The sequence below is a fragment of the Fulmarus glacialis genome, unplaced genomic scaffold (genome assembly GCF_000690835.1).
Source record: "Fulmarus glacialis isolate BGI_N327 unplaced genomic scaffold, ASM69083v1 scaffold8689, whole genome shotgun sequence".
In the NCBI taxonomy this organism is placed as follows: Eukaryota; Metazoa; Chordata; class Aves; order Procellariiformes; family Procellariidae; genus Fulmarus; species Fulmarus glacialis.
Window position 1 is genome coordinate 81,967 of NW_009232718.1, and position 11,956 is coordinate 93,922.

At 43.1% G+C, this 11,956-nt stretch overlaps 1 protein-coding gene across 1 annotated transcript in view; it reads left to right on the forward strand.

Annotated features, from left to right (window-relative positions):
• Nucleotides 1–11,079, forward strand: part of DPP6 (dipeptidyl-peptidase 6) — a gene marked incomplete at its 5' end in the record, with an annotated part of 87,161 nt that extends 76,082 nt beyond the window's left edge. The window contains 8 exons of the mRNA XM_009585037.1: nt 1,538–1,607; nt 3,563–3,757; nt 4,492–4,546; nt 5,442–5,547; nt 6,398–6,456; nt 9,017–9,089; nt 9,189–9,262; nt 10,831–11,079. Coding sequence (XP_009583332.1) covers nt 1,538–1,607; nt 3,563–3,757; nt 4,492–4,546; nt 5,442–5,547; nt 6,398–6,456; nt 9,017–9,089; nt 9,189–9,262; nt 10,831–10,977 — 779 coding nt within the window. The remainder of the gene's footprint in view (nt 1–1,537; nt 1,608–3,562; nt 3,758–4,491; nt 4,547–5,441; nt 5,548–6,397; nt 6,457–9,016; nt 9,090–9,188; nt 9,263–10,830) is intronic.
• Nucleotides 11,080–11,956: the final 877 nt, after the last annotated feature.

The following is an 11,956-nucleotide window of genomic DNA, read 5'->3' on the forward strand; positions in this document are numbered from 1 at the left end:
AAGACCCTGGGTTCAAAGTATGACCTAATATTTCCCATGCCAAAAAGGACTGTACCTCTCAGGTCGGATGCAGTGAAATGAGAGCAGTGGGGTGTGATGGATGGCAGGTTACTAATTTTGACCATTGCCAGGTGTTATAAAACGTGAAGCAAAGGCTGGGAGACAGTTACCATTTGAAAAGGATCATAATGGCCCTAAAACGTTCTGCTTGCCACATGGGCATTAGGAACATAAACCAGTGCATGAAATAACCAGAACAGACGTGCATTTCCAGGCCTTATGGACAGGAAAAGATGGGGAAAGAGCCTGTCGTAAAGATCACGTCTATCCCCACCGTGAGCCAATTCGTAGTGGCACTGGCAGCTTATTAGGAATAACTCAGCTTGATGCTAAATTTCGTAACTGCAGGTATCATTGAAACGCGATTCTGGTCATTTAACCTAAAATATATATGTGTGTGTGTAATAAATACAAGCATAACTGCAGGTATCATTGAAATGCGATTCTGGTCATTTAACCTAAACTATATATGTGTGTGTGTAATAAATACAAGCTGGTCGCAGCCGTGTGGCTGTCCTTCTGCGCCCTCCCTGTATTTTCGAAGCTTTGGGCTTAACAGCCTTGGGAACACCGCACGTAGTGCTTAGTTATATTTAAAGACAAGCGATGGCCTTTTTGGCCGTCCCTGGGCCATTGATCCAATTTGCAGCTATTAGCATTCAGATGGAATAACTAATTAGGCGGAGTGTCAGAAATGATTGCAAAGCAAACCACTTAAACCGCACGGTTAATCTTTGTATTAATCTACTGAAAATGCTCCTAATACTGACTTAATTGCTGGGCCTTTGCTAATCTGGATTGTAGTTAACATTTTAAAAATAAATGTGCTCTCATTAATATGGAAAGCATTTGTATGGCAGTGTTTTTGGCTATCGATACAAGCCATAGGAAGCAGTTAAATGAAACTTTGGTGAGCATGTCCCTGACTTACTGGTTCAGTACCAGTATAACGACGTGGGCTTCAGCATGGTTACCTCCTGTTTTACAGCAAAATTAAGCCCACTGGAAGTTAGGATTAAAATACATGTTTCTCTATCTGTCTTCATACCGTTATAGCAAAATAATCCTATTCTCTCCCCCTGCCACCATACTTAATTGGTTTTAAATTATCATTTTCATCACCAGTTTTCCCCCTCCTCTGCTGCCCTGAAATATTGATTTCTGTCTGCGTCACTCATCCAGCTGCCAAAAAGGAAAATTATAGCTATTGCCAGATGTTAATTGAATGCTGTAAAAGTGATGCATGACTGAACAGCTCGCGCTGTACTCCCGATTTACATTTCTTGTCACCTTGGCTATTATAATATGGGTCTTTTCTTTGACAACATCTGTGTTTCTAAGTTGTTATTTACCAGTGCCTCTGATGAAATGCCATTTTGTTCCTGCTCATAAGTGGCCAAAACACCAGAAAAATCTATTAGAGTTATGTCAGCGTTCCCACACTGAAGACATGTTGTTATTTGGTTTTTTTGCCTAGAATTGCCAATGCAGATCTTAAAGCCAGCAACCTTTTCGGACACCGCACACTACCCCTTGCTTTTGGTTGTGTAAGTTCTCGCTCGTCCTTTTTTTCTGTTCACATTATTAGGGCAGCGTGGAAACCTTGGCCATGATCTGAGCCTTTTAAGGTATGAATGCCAGACCGCTTTAGCACCTAGGTCCAGCACGTGGGTCCCTGCCCCCGTCTCACCTCGGAGCTGGGAGAGGCTGGACGTAGGTCCCTTCTTTCCCGTGTTTGAGCCAAGGGTTTCAGCTCCCAGGAGGGTGCCCTAATGCAATCCTGCAGAGTAAATTGTAGGATTTTGTAAAGTTGTTCCACATACACTTGCAATTCAATAATTTTGGGGGCAGAAAGAGGAGGGGGAGGAATAAAAGATGGACATTGACTTTCTGTCCCAGTGCTTAGGGCACTCACCCTGCACTTAACAGGTAGTTTTAGAGTGGGATGCAGTCAGCCTTACTACAGCTTAAATTTTAGACACCCTCACCAGCAATCCTTCCCATGTAAATGCCGGCGTTCCCTGAAGTGATAGTAAAGAGAGAGCTAGAAACCTTTGAAGATCTCCACGATGTTAGCATTTATATTAGGTAGGTAGGATTTCCTCTTGGCAGGCATAGCAGATGCGTATTTCTTTATGCTAGGTTTAGTAATAATAATACACATTACTGAGTTTTTTCTGGCAATTTGGAAAGAAACTGGGGGAGGGAAGTCACCGACCTTGGAAGAACCTGCTTGGCCCTGGCTGCGTCCAACTGCATCACTTGCCCCCTGCCAGGGAACACCCATGAGAGAGAAGCCTCATGCAGGAGTGATGAATGCCTGAACACCATCCTGCACACCCCTCCATGAAGGACAAAAACACTGCAATAAGCGTGTCGTTACATCACAAAATTACTGCAGAGAAAATGTACTTCATTATACAAGTGCTTGAGGAAGATTGGTACTCATCAAGCTAACAGCACTTGATTAGGCTGCCTCTGAAGCTGGCTGTGCCTGGGTCTCGCCTGAATAAATGCAAACGACTGAAGTCACATGCACATTAAAATCCTGCAGTGAGTTGCCTGATGTCTCCCAGAACCCCAAAAAGGACAAGAAGTAGATGGAAGTGCCAGTGGCTCTACAGTAATCCCAGTCCTAAAGTATTACTTATAATCATCATCATCATCTCTTGATTTTTCCAAGCTCTCTGGCTGAAGCGGGGTCAGTTCCCCTGTACAGGATCAGGACCTAAGCAGAAGGGTGAAGAGGGAGTCTTGCCCACCCCTTCCCCTTACCCACCAATTTTGGGCCAACCTGGGCATTTTTAAGCTGTTTGTTTTATCGCTTTAAAAGTGTCCTTTCCCTCCGTACTCGTGTGAAGCAATGGTGACAGAAGTGATTGACAGCTCCATCTACAGCCGCTTTCGAGAACCCCGTGGAAGAGGGAAGGTCTGGGCTGGGTGAACGGGGGCAGCAAATGAAACCCCAACGCTTGCCAGTAAAGGAAAGGACAACTGATGTCTGCAAGCTTCATCAAACTTATTTTGGCAGTGCCAACGCGCCCCAAAGCCAGGCTCCTCACAGAAACTCCTCCACCAGAAAAATGCCATGTTGGGGAACGTAGAAAACAGATATAGCTTAGAGCAGGTGTAAAAAGGGAAAACTCAGCTGACCTCTGCGTCGCTGCCCTGGTTTACTCAGAGGAGGAATCCTGCCCCGTTAGTGATGTGCTTGCTAGGTTTGTTCAAAGCTCAGCTCAGCGCAGCGATAGCTGCTGTGCCAAGAGGGAGGCAGAAACCAACCTGCAGCTTCCACCCCAGCCTCAAAACCCATCCCACACAACCAGCCTTCTGCACATCATCGTTGCAGAGACCGGTCTCCCCATCTTGAAATCTGCTCTGCCTTACGATGCTTGCAGGAGCTGCGGGTCCCCATTGCCACGGCAAGCTCACGGCCCCTGGGGAGGGCGTTTGGCTCGTGCTTGGTGCTGTTGCCTTTGCTTAATGCCTATTTCTGTTTCAGAGATGGGACGCCTGGCAGCCAGATCGTAACGGAAAGATTTGAGGTGACGTGGGAAAGCGTCATGGTCAGCTCTCACAACGCTATCGTGCTGAAGTTCGACGGCCGCGGGAGTGGCTTCCAAGGCACTAAGCTGTTGCACGAGGTTAAGAGGAGGCTGGGCCTTTTGGAAGAGAAGGATCAATTGGAAGCTGTCCGGTGAATAACACTGTTATTGAAGAAATTAATTCATTAATGATAATATACCGAAGACTGTCATTAGTCCTGGTTACTTTAATGGTGTGTAGGGTAGAGCAAGGAGGTGGGAGGGAAGGACAATGTAGTCATACAGCTGTGACCAAGTGATGGCATGTGAGAGAAAGCTCATGCCAGCCAGTGCAAAGGGGGAGAAACAAACCTTAAACAGAGCTAAATTAGAGCACGCTTATCTGTATCACGTGTTCAAAGCCTATTTATTTTTAGCTCTGTACAGTCATACAGCTACAAACAAGTAAGCTTGAATATTAGCTCCTACATTAATTTTTTGCTGTCCTGGTAGTTGGAAAAAATCCGTCTTTAAACCCTTAAACTTTTTAAAACAAAAAAAACAGTGCAAAACCCTAAATGTCAAGTCCTGTCATATTGTTAGATTTATTCTGCACATAAACACACCAAAACCACTATCAGAGTAGTGCAATAGCATCAGCTTTATTATGACTTTCAGAGGTCATGCAGGTTATTTGTTGCCATTGCTTGGTCAAATCCAACACAAGTTGCAAGATTAAATCGAACAGAGACTCATGTGAAAGCAGCGTGTGGCAGCATGAATTTAGATTGTCTACATCATTTTTCTGCAGCCACCCCAAATTCAAGCTGATAAAAATCACACTATCTTTGCTATATCTAAGGGAAAAATATTTTTAACCCATTTTTCCTCCTCTCTCATGTTCTAGGACAATGCTGAAGGAGCATTACATTGACAAAATGCGAGTCGGTGTGTTTGGGAAGGTAACGTTTTCCCGTTATTCCTCTGTGCTGTTCTAGTTGGCTGATGTGGCTAAGCAGCTGAGCTAAATCCGGATTTATTGAATATGTCAGTGGTGGCTTTTTTATTGTTATTTATTTTTGAGATAGACTGCTTCTTGCTCAGAGATGTTAAAGATGAAAGCTTTCATTTTATCAATGTATTCGTCCATTTTTTTTTTTAGATTAACTTCCAACTGCAGAAAGTGACTGTTTGTCAGGAAAACACTGTCAGATAATTAATTATGTTTCCCCCTTGCAAACTTTCATTTCATTTTCATCTTGTCCCTTAAGGCCTGTGGGAATGTGGGTAGATCTAGCTCATGTCGTACAAATGTACAACAACAGCATTGATTTCTGAGGCTGATTTGCACCCCAGTGTGTGCCCGGCTGGGAAACAGCAATTGCGAAGTACACACGGTTTGAAAAGAGAATGGGACTGTGAGTAGAAATTGTTTATTGTGGGAGATACAGGCTTAGAGTGGGCGAAGAGAGCTGCACGTACAGCAGCAGCTCTGCAGGGAATTGTTAACAGCCTGACGGCAGACGCTGAAATTGTGATGTCCATTTTAAATAGCGAAAGACTGGGGTAATATTTTGGAGAGGTAACGTATCTGATTAGACCTACATCCATAAAGTGGGATGGAAAGAGGCAAGCTCTTGGGCACACAACCCTCCTGCCTTCAGGAAAGTGCAACGAGTATAGAGCTCATCTTCAGCCACATCTGCTGAAGCCGGGGACATGTCCCTTGTTTCGTGTTTTTTCAGGGCAAGGTATTAAGGGCTCTGTAATGGCTGAGAGTCTCAGCTGTTTCTGTACCCAAAAGCAGCAGCACCTCATAGCAGGACAACTGACGCCCCTGCCCTTTTTGTGTTCTAGGATTACGGCGGCTACCTGAGCACTTACATGCTTCCAGCCGGCGAAGAGAACCAGGTGTTCGCCTGTGGAGCTGCTCTTTCTCCGCTGACAGACTTCAAACTATATGGTAAACCCCATTCCAGAGCCCACAGATGCTCTTGTTGACCACAAATGATGTTTCTGCCCTAACCTTCCCCAGTTATCTTCTCTTTCTTCCCCAAGATCCTGCCTGTTTTGTATTGTGTGTCTTCTTAGGACTAGCTATAAACCCTTTTTTCCCCCTCAGAGCAATTTTGCTGGCACCAGTGGGTATAATTAATAATAACTTTTATGACTCACTCCTTTTAAATAAAGGAGAATTGGCTCTAAACCCCTCCAGCCTCTGACACCAACCTGCACCACTGCCTTGAACGTGCTTCTTTCTTGCCTGAACCATCCGTCCGTGGGAGCTGTGGTCCAGCCTGCCCACCTTGTCCTCTCTCTGGTGGCAAAATTCCACTGTGCATGGTGGTCCTTTCTCTCAGGGACACCAGTTCCCTTTGCACTTAGTGCCAGTGAAAATCAGGGGACTGCCATGAACGTCAGTGGTGTTAAGCCAGCCTTCAGGTCCCCCTACAGTTATCCCTGAGACCAACAGGGGGAGCTTGTTGATTGTTGATAGAGGTGGCCTTATGTGAAAGGAGAAAGGGACACAACACGATAGTGCTCTTCTCCTCTCATATTTTGGTTGCATTAAGGAAAAAAAAAGGGGGGTCTTCTGTGACTTGTTTAGAAACCGTAAGTACATGGTGATAACGAAAGACTGTAGTATCATACATACTCTTAGTGCATTTTCAAAAACTTTTAGAAATGTGTCCTGTGTAACTAAGGCAAATGTTAGAAAAGAAGATCTTCTTTAGCATTTGCAATATTTGACTCAGAAGCACCAGTATACTCACTTATGATTGAAAGAGCTGTTTTCTTTTTTTCTTTTCAAGCTTCAGCCTTTTCTGAAAGATACTTGGGCTTGCATGGGATTGATAACAGAGCATACGAGGTAACTGCATGGACACTGCATTTCCCTGATAAAATGTGAACAGGGTTTTAACTCTTCCTCAATGTGTTCTCTTTTGGGGAGGGAAAAAGGATATGCAAGATGGACTCACTAGTAAAACTCTGTATTTAAAAGGCAGCAAGGTGTCCTTCAGCCTGCTTCCTGCTTTTGTTGTCTTAATAGTAATGACGGATATGGTTTTTATTGATTAGCCTTCATGTCTGCCTCCCTAAATTGTGTAAATACAGTTATTCCAGTTTTACAGATTGAAAGAGCTGAGGCTGAGTAACTCAGATGTGCCCAAGTGGACACGATGTCATGGCCTCCTTTAAAGTTCTTCCCAACGGTCTTGCCACTTTGATTCTCTCTGAGGTATAATTTTTGACCCAAAATCAAGTGAATCTCAGCTTCTCTTGGCTTTTTCAATGTAAGCACAGATGTGATATTTCAGGTAGGCAGAACTCTGTGCCAGAGTTAAGCAGGACATAGAAAAGGAGACATGGCACCAGTTAACGAAGATACTGTTTAATATATATGATGGGATCAGTTGATTCATGTCTTCTTTCCTTACTTGGAGGAAAAACCTAATAAAGAATAGTCACACAAACAAACTTTGTTATACAGAAAACATTGTTAAGCCTACCAAGCCTTGCCTTCAGCTAGAAGATGTGAAGGCAGCAAAGGTTTGAAACTTTTCTTACAGAGAAGGCAGGTGGCACCCTGTGCCCCTGCACTGGAAGCTTTTCCTGGCTGTCTAAATACTGAGTTCATTGCCTCTCAGATTTTGCACTCATGATCTCTCAATCTTTGCAAACTCTTTTAGTCCTTTTAGAAATTTGAAGGCAGTCAGTAGAGGTGAAAGCAAGGGAAAATATTCCAGGAATGAGAGCTTTGTCTTGCCACGTGCTCTTTGTGCATTGAAAAGCTGGCCTAAGCAAATAGTGGTACTTTTGGTTGACTTGGGATTAACTGCTAGGAACAGCACCTGAGCTCTCTGCAGAGCATGGCACTGTTCTGGGTAGGGACCCTAACTGATACACATCTCCTACACACCACATGAGTTGTTTAGGGAGAAGAACTGTTCCTAACCCATGGACCAGACATGAACTTTATGAAGGTCACATAATTCAAGACTTGATGTAGACTCCAAAAAAGCTGTATTGTTGTGTGGTAGGTTACAACTGAGGGAGCAGAAAGGAAGGAGCCGTATAGGGAGGGAGAACAGAGTGCAAGACGTGCATACACCATCACAACACTTAAGCGTCGCAGCCAGCAATCTGAGGATGAGAGAACTCATTAATTAAGTCCAACAATAGAGGGAAGATCAGAGGGCACCCTTGCAAAATTTGCAAACGCTTTCTAAATCCATACAGAGTGTGGAGCTGCAAGAAAGCCAGAAAAGGCCTGCACACACCAAAATTTCCAAAACTTGCCTCTAGCACCAAGGAAATATGCAGGGCCACTTTTAATGTTCAGGGTTGCTTTATCGTTTAAATGGGGAGAGATACGCGTAATCTGCAATGTAAAATGACAGTGACCATATCTCAGTAATACATGCCAATGTTTTTAGCCAGCTAATTTGACCTCCATAGCCAGTCATGGAAGGTCCTGTTGCTGTCGGAGATGCACTTGTCTATCTTCTGTGGAAACCACGTAGGACAGTGGGAAGATGAAAACAGGTAAAAGACAGGATTGATATAAGGGTGTCTTAACTGAAAAAATACATTAACTCACGTAAGTGAATGACAGCTAGGGCACCTGCATTTAAACAAGGGTGTCTTAACTGAATAAATACATTAACTCACGTAATTGAATGACAGCTAGGGCACCTGCATTTAAACAGTGAAGGAAACAGGAATTTAAGTTGAGACAGCTATTCTTCCCTGCCCCCCTATAAAGCAGTAACCTCTGTGATTTGAGACGTACATTCCTCTTTCCACTCCAAGACTTTTTTGGAGTCTTTTGGAGTCTCCTTGAGACTTGTATTCTTCTGAACAATGCAGCAAAAAGTGGAGAAGTCCTTCATTTCTCTTACCCAGTACCATTTGCAGTCACTCAGATTAGTATTTCCTCCCTGCATCTGAAAGACAGTGGGGGCAAAGACATTCTCAGCAGTGGACACTTGACTTTAGTATCAGATCCTCCCCTGGGCTCTCAAAGCTCATTGAGGTTGGCTTTCAAACCATACCAAAGTCACTCCAGCTCTCTGAAGAGTTCTTAGGCATAGGCACCTGGGCACGCTTTTCATCGGTGGTTTGTATTCACTGGAAATTCACTTTGACATTTTCTATGTATTCTGCAGTTCAGGCTTTTAGTGAACATTATCAGAACAGACGAGGGTCTCTGACCTCTTCTTGCTGCTGATACCAAGCCTGGAAGGACAGGGTGGGGGTCTATTTTACCTCCAGAGTGATTCAAGTAGCCAAGAGAATATGCTGTGCTGGTGTCTGCTTGTTATCCTTGTGATGAAGTATCAAATGGAAATAAGTGTTTCTATTTTCTCCATATAAATTGCTAATTTCTAGCAAGATTTTTGATCTTATTGCAACCTTTACCTTCACAGATCACCAAATTAGCACACAGAGTCTCATTACTGAAGGAACAGACATTTTTGATCATTCATGCTACTGCTGATGGTAAGTTAGCCCATCATTTGAGCTCATTATATGTTTGGGATGGCTTTGATTTTTCTTAATTAAATTTGCCAATTTAATGATTGTAATCTGTTTTTACAGAAAAAATCCATTTTCAGCATACAGCGGACCTTATCACACACCTAATAAGGGCAAAGGCTAATTACAGCTTGCAGGTACAGTACGTGTTTCCTTTTTTCATATTTGAACAGTTATTTCCCAGTTTGAACTCAAACTGCTGTTACGAAGCAAGCTTTGAAAAACCACTTGCAAACACAGCCTGGCAGTAGAAATAGCACCTGCATATGATGTTTTCCTATGTACTCCCGTGCTTATTTGATACCACTGTTTTGGTTTGGACAGTTGTAGAACAGTATTAAATTATTAAATTACAGTAAATTAGGTTTCAAAAGACATATCGCTAAGGAATTGATGCCTGTTGACTTTCTTTGGGAAACAGACTTTCTTTGGAACAACAGGCCAAATTCAGGATGAATTACAGGGAAACAGGCATCTAAATTAAATCAACCAGAAAAGTTAAGGAGAGAAGTGTCACTTAAATCTGACATCCTGCTGCGAACAACATACTCTGGTCTAGAAAGCCCCCTTTTCCACCAAATTACGTCTCTGATTTGCTGAATAGTCCATGTCCAAGCCATTAAATCTTCCAAAATGAACCCATCCACCAGCCATGGGGATGGTCCCTGACCTCTGCTACATCTCAAGCCACAGCCAGGAGAGTGCAACTAGCCCAGGACGGAACCATGCCAGGGACCATGCTACAGCTCACACTATAGACGGTTGTGTTGCAGTGCCCAAGCGTTAGTAGAACGCTTGATTTACTGAATACCAGCTCCCTCTGGCTGCATTTCTGCGGAGCTTCATGGGATGGTTATGCTCATTCCATCATGCTCCAAAGACAGATAGGCTGGAGCACAGACGCGGAGCTAAGAAATGAGCTCGGCACAGATTGGGTCAGCACAACAGCGGCAGAGGCACCCCTGCATATTTCCCAATGCAGAAGCATTAGTACTTTAGAGCTTGAAGCCACTGATGGACTAGAGGCACCTCAAAGATTAGTTGAGGACTGAATAGAGGGCTGAGGGATCTACGTCTTGGATTGAGGTACTCAACAGTGAGACACCTTAGTCCTGCCTGCAAGGATCCAGCCCTAGAAACTCATTTTTCCCCCTTCAATATCCTGGTCTAGACAACCCATTATGATCCTCTTGCGTTCCTTCAACACATGCAGAACTTATCTGTTTCATTAAAATGGAAAGTTGTGTTTAAACTATTTCATTTCTAGCTTCCTACATTTTTTCTATTTAATTACTTTCCAGCAAGCTTTATTTCAATTTTTTACTTAATGACATTTTTTCTTTAAAGCCTTCATTTTAGTCAGTAAAACCTAGTGCCTTTTCTCTCCACAGACTTGCACTGGGTTTTTTTCAGTTTTCACAAGGAGCAAGCACTGTTATTTGTAAGTGTGGTCTGGTTCTGCTTAGCCCGTACTTGTTCAGAATGGAATTAAATGGAAAATCCTCCCCAAAAAAAGTTCCTTTTGAAGGAAGATGCAAGTCTGCGCTGTGGTGCCTGAATTACCCTGGACCTCGTGCATCTACAGGAAGACACACGGTGCTGAGGAGAAGCAGTGGGTTTGCAGGCCAGCTGGAGCTGCAGATATGGGCGGTCAGTCCTGAGACTTTAAGCTCTTAACAGTGTGTATTTTCTTGTTCCTTCGCAGATTTACCCCGATGAAAGCCATTACTTTAGCAATGCAGCATTGGAGCAGCATTTGTACAACTCCATCGTCAACTTCTTTGTAGCGTGTTTCCAGGTTCAGGACAAACTCGCGATAGCCCCACTGAAAGAGGAGGAGGACGACGATTAACCCTACTTGTCCGTGCTAAGCACAAGGCAGATCTCTCTAACAATATGCAACTGGATCATTTTCCTGAAGAAAGAGATGTTACGTTGTTAGCATGTATTTAAAGAAAACTGAAAGCAGCTCATCTGCTTTACTTGACAGCAACTCCTTCCTAAATGGAAGAACATTAAGCATGGTGAACTCAGCAGAAACTGCTGTCTGAAATTAATCCATCACAACCAACATCTTCTTTTTCTTTCCTTTTTTTTTTCCCTTTTTTTCTTTCTTTTTTTGTTTGCCACAAAGTGACTTCTAGCGTGAAAGTGGCAAGACACTGAACTTGAAGGAACACCCCAAGAAACCGCTTTGAGGACTGGAAGATTTAATGTCCCTTTGCATTCAAGCAATCAAGCAGTAGCAGTGAAATCCGTCGTCCATATTAAGGTTACTATAATTAGCATCACACTGTGTCAGAAAAAAGATCTAACCTAATATGTGGAAAAGATTATAGCACAATTATTTTAAAGGATACTCATTCACATAAACTTGCCTGCTCTTTCCCATGTTCAGGAGGTTTCTCATTGCTATAGAACATACAAATTCAATTGTACAAAATATTGGTATAGTTACACTGATCTTTACCTTCCTGTAATTATTTCTTAATTTTGTATATCTTTTACTTCTGTTTTCTTTGGGTCTCATGCTTACCTTATTAGCTTCTCAGCTTGTTCTGGATGGGGGTAAAACATACACTGAATTAGCCAACTCACTTTAGACCTTAGGGGTCTAAAGAGGCAACGGGGGTCGAGGTACCCAGACATTAAAAAATCTATTAGACTAAAGCAAAGGAAATCTCACGCTCATGTTCCCAGCATAGCCTTTGCCTGGAAGACTGAGTATTTTCTTTGGCAGCCTTGAAAAATATGCACATAAATAAGCTAAATCAGCTTAACATTGAGATATTTTTATTGTACTATAGAAAAATATGCGACGGTCACAATTT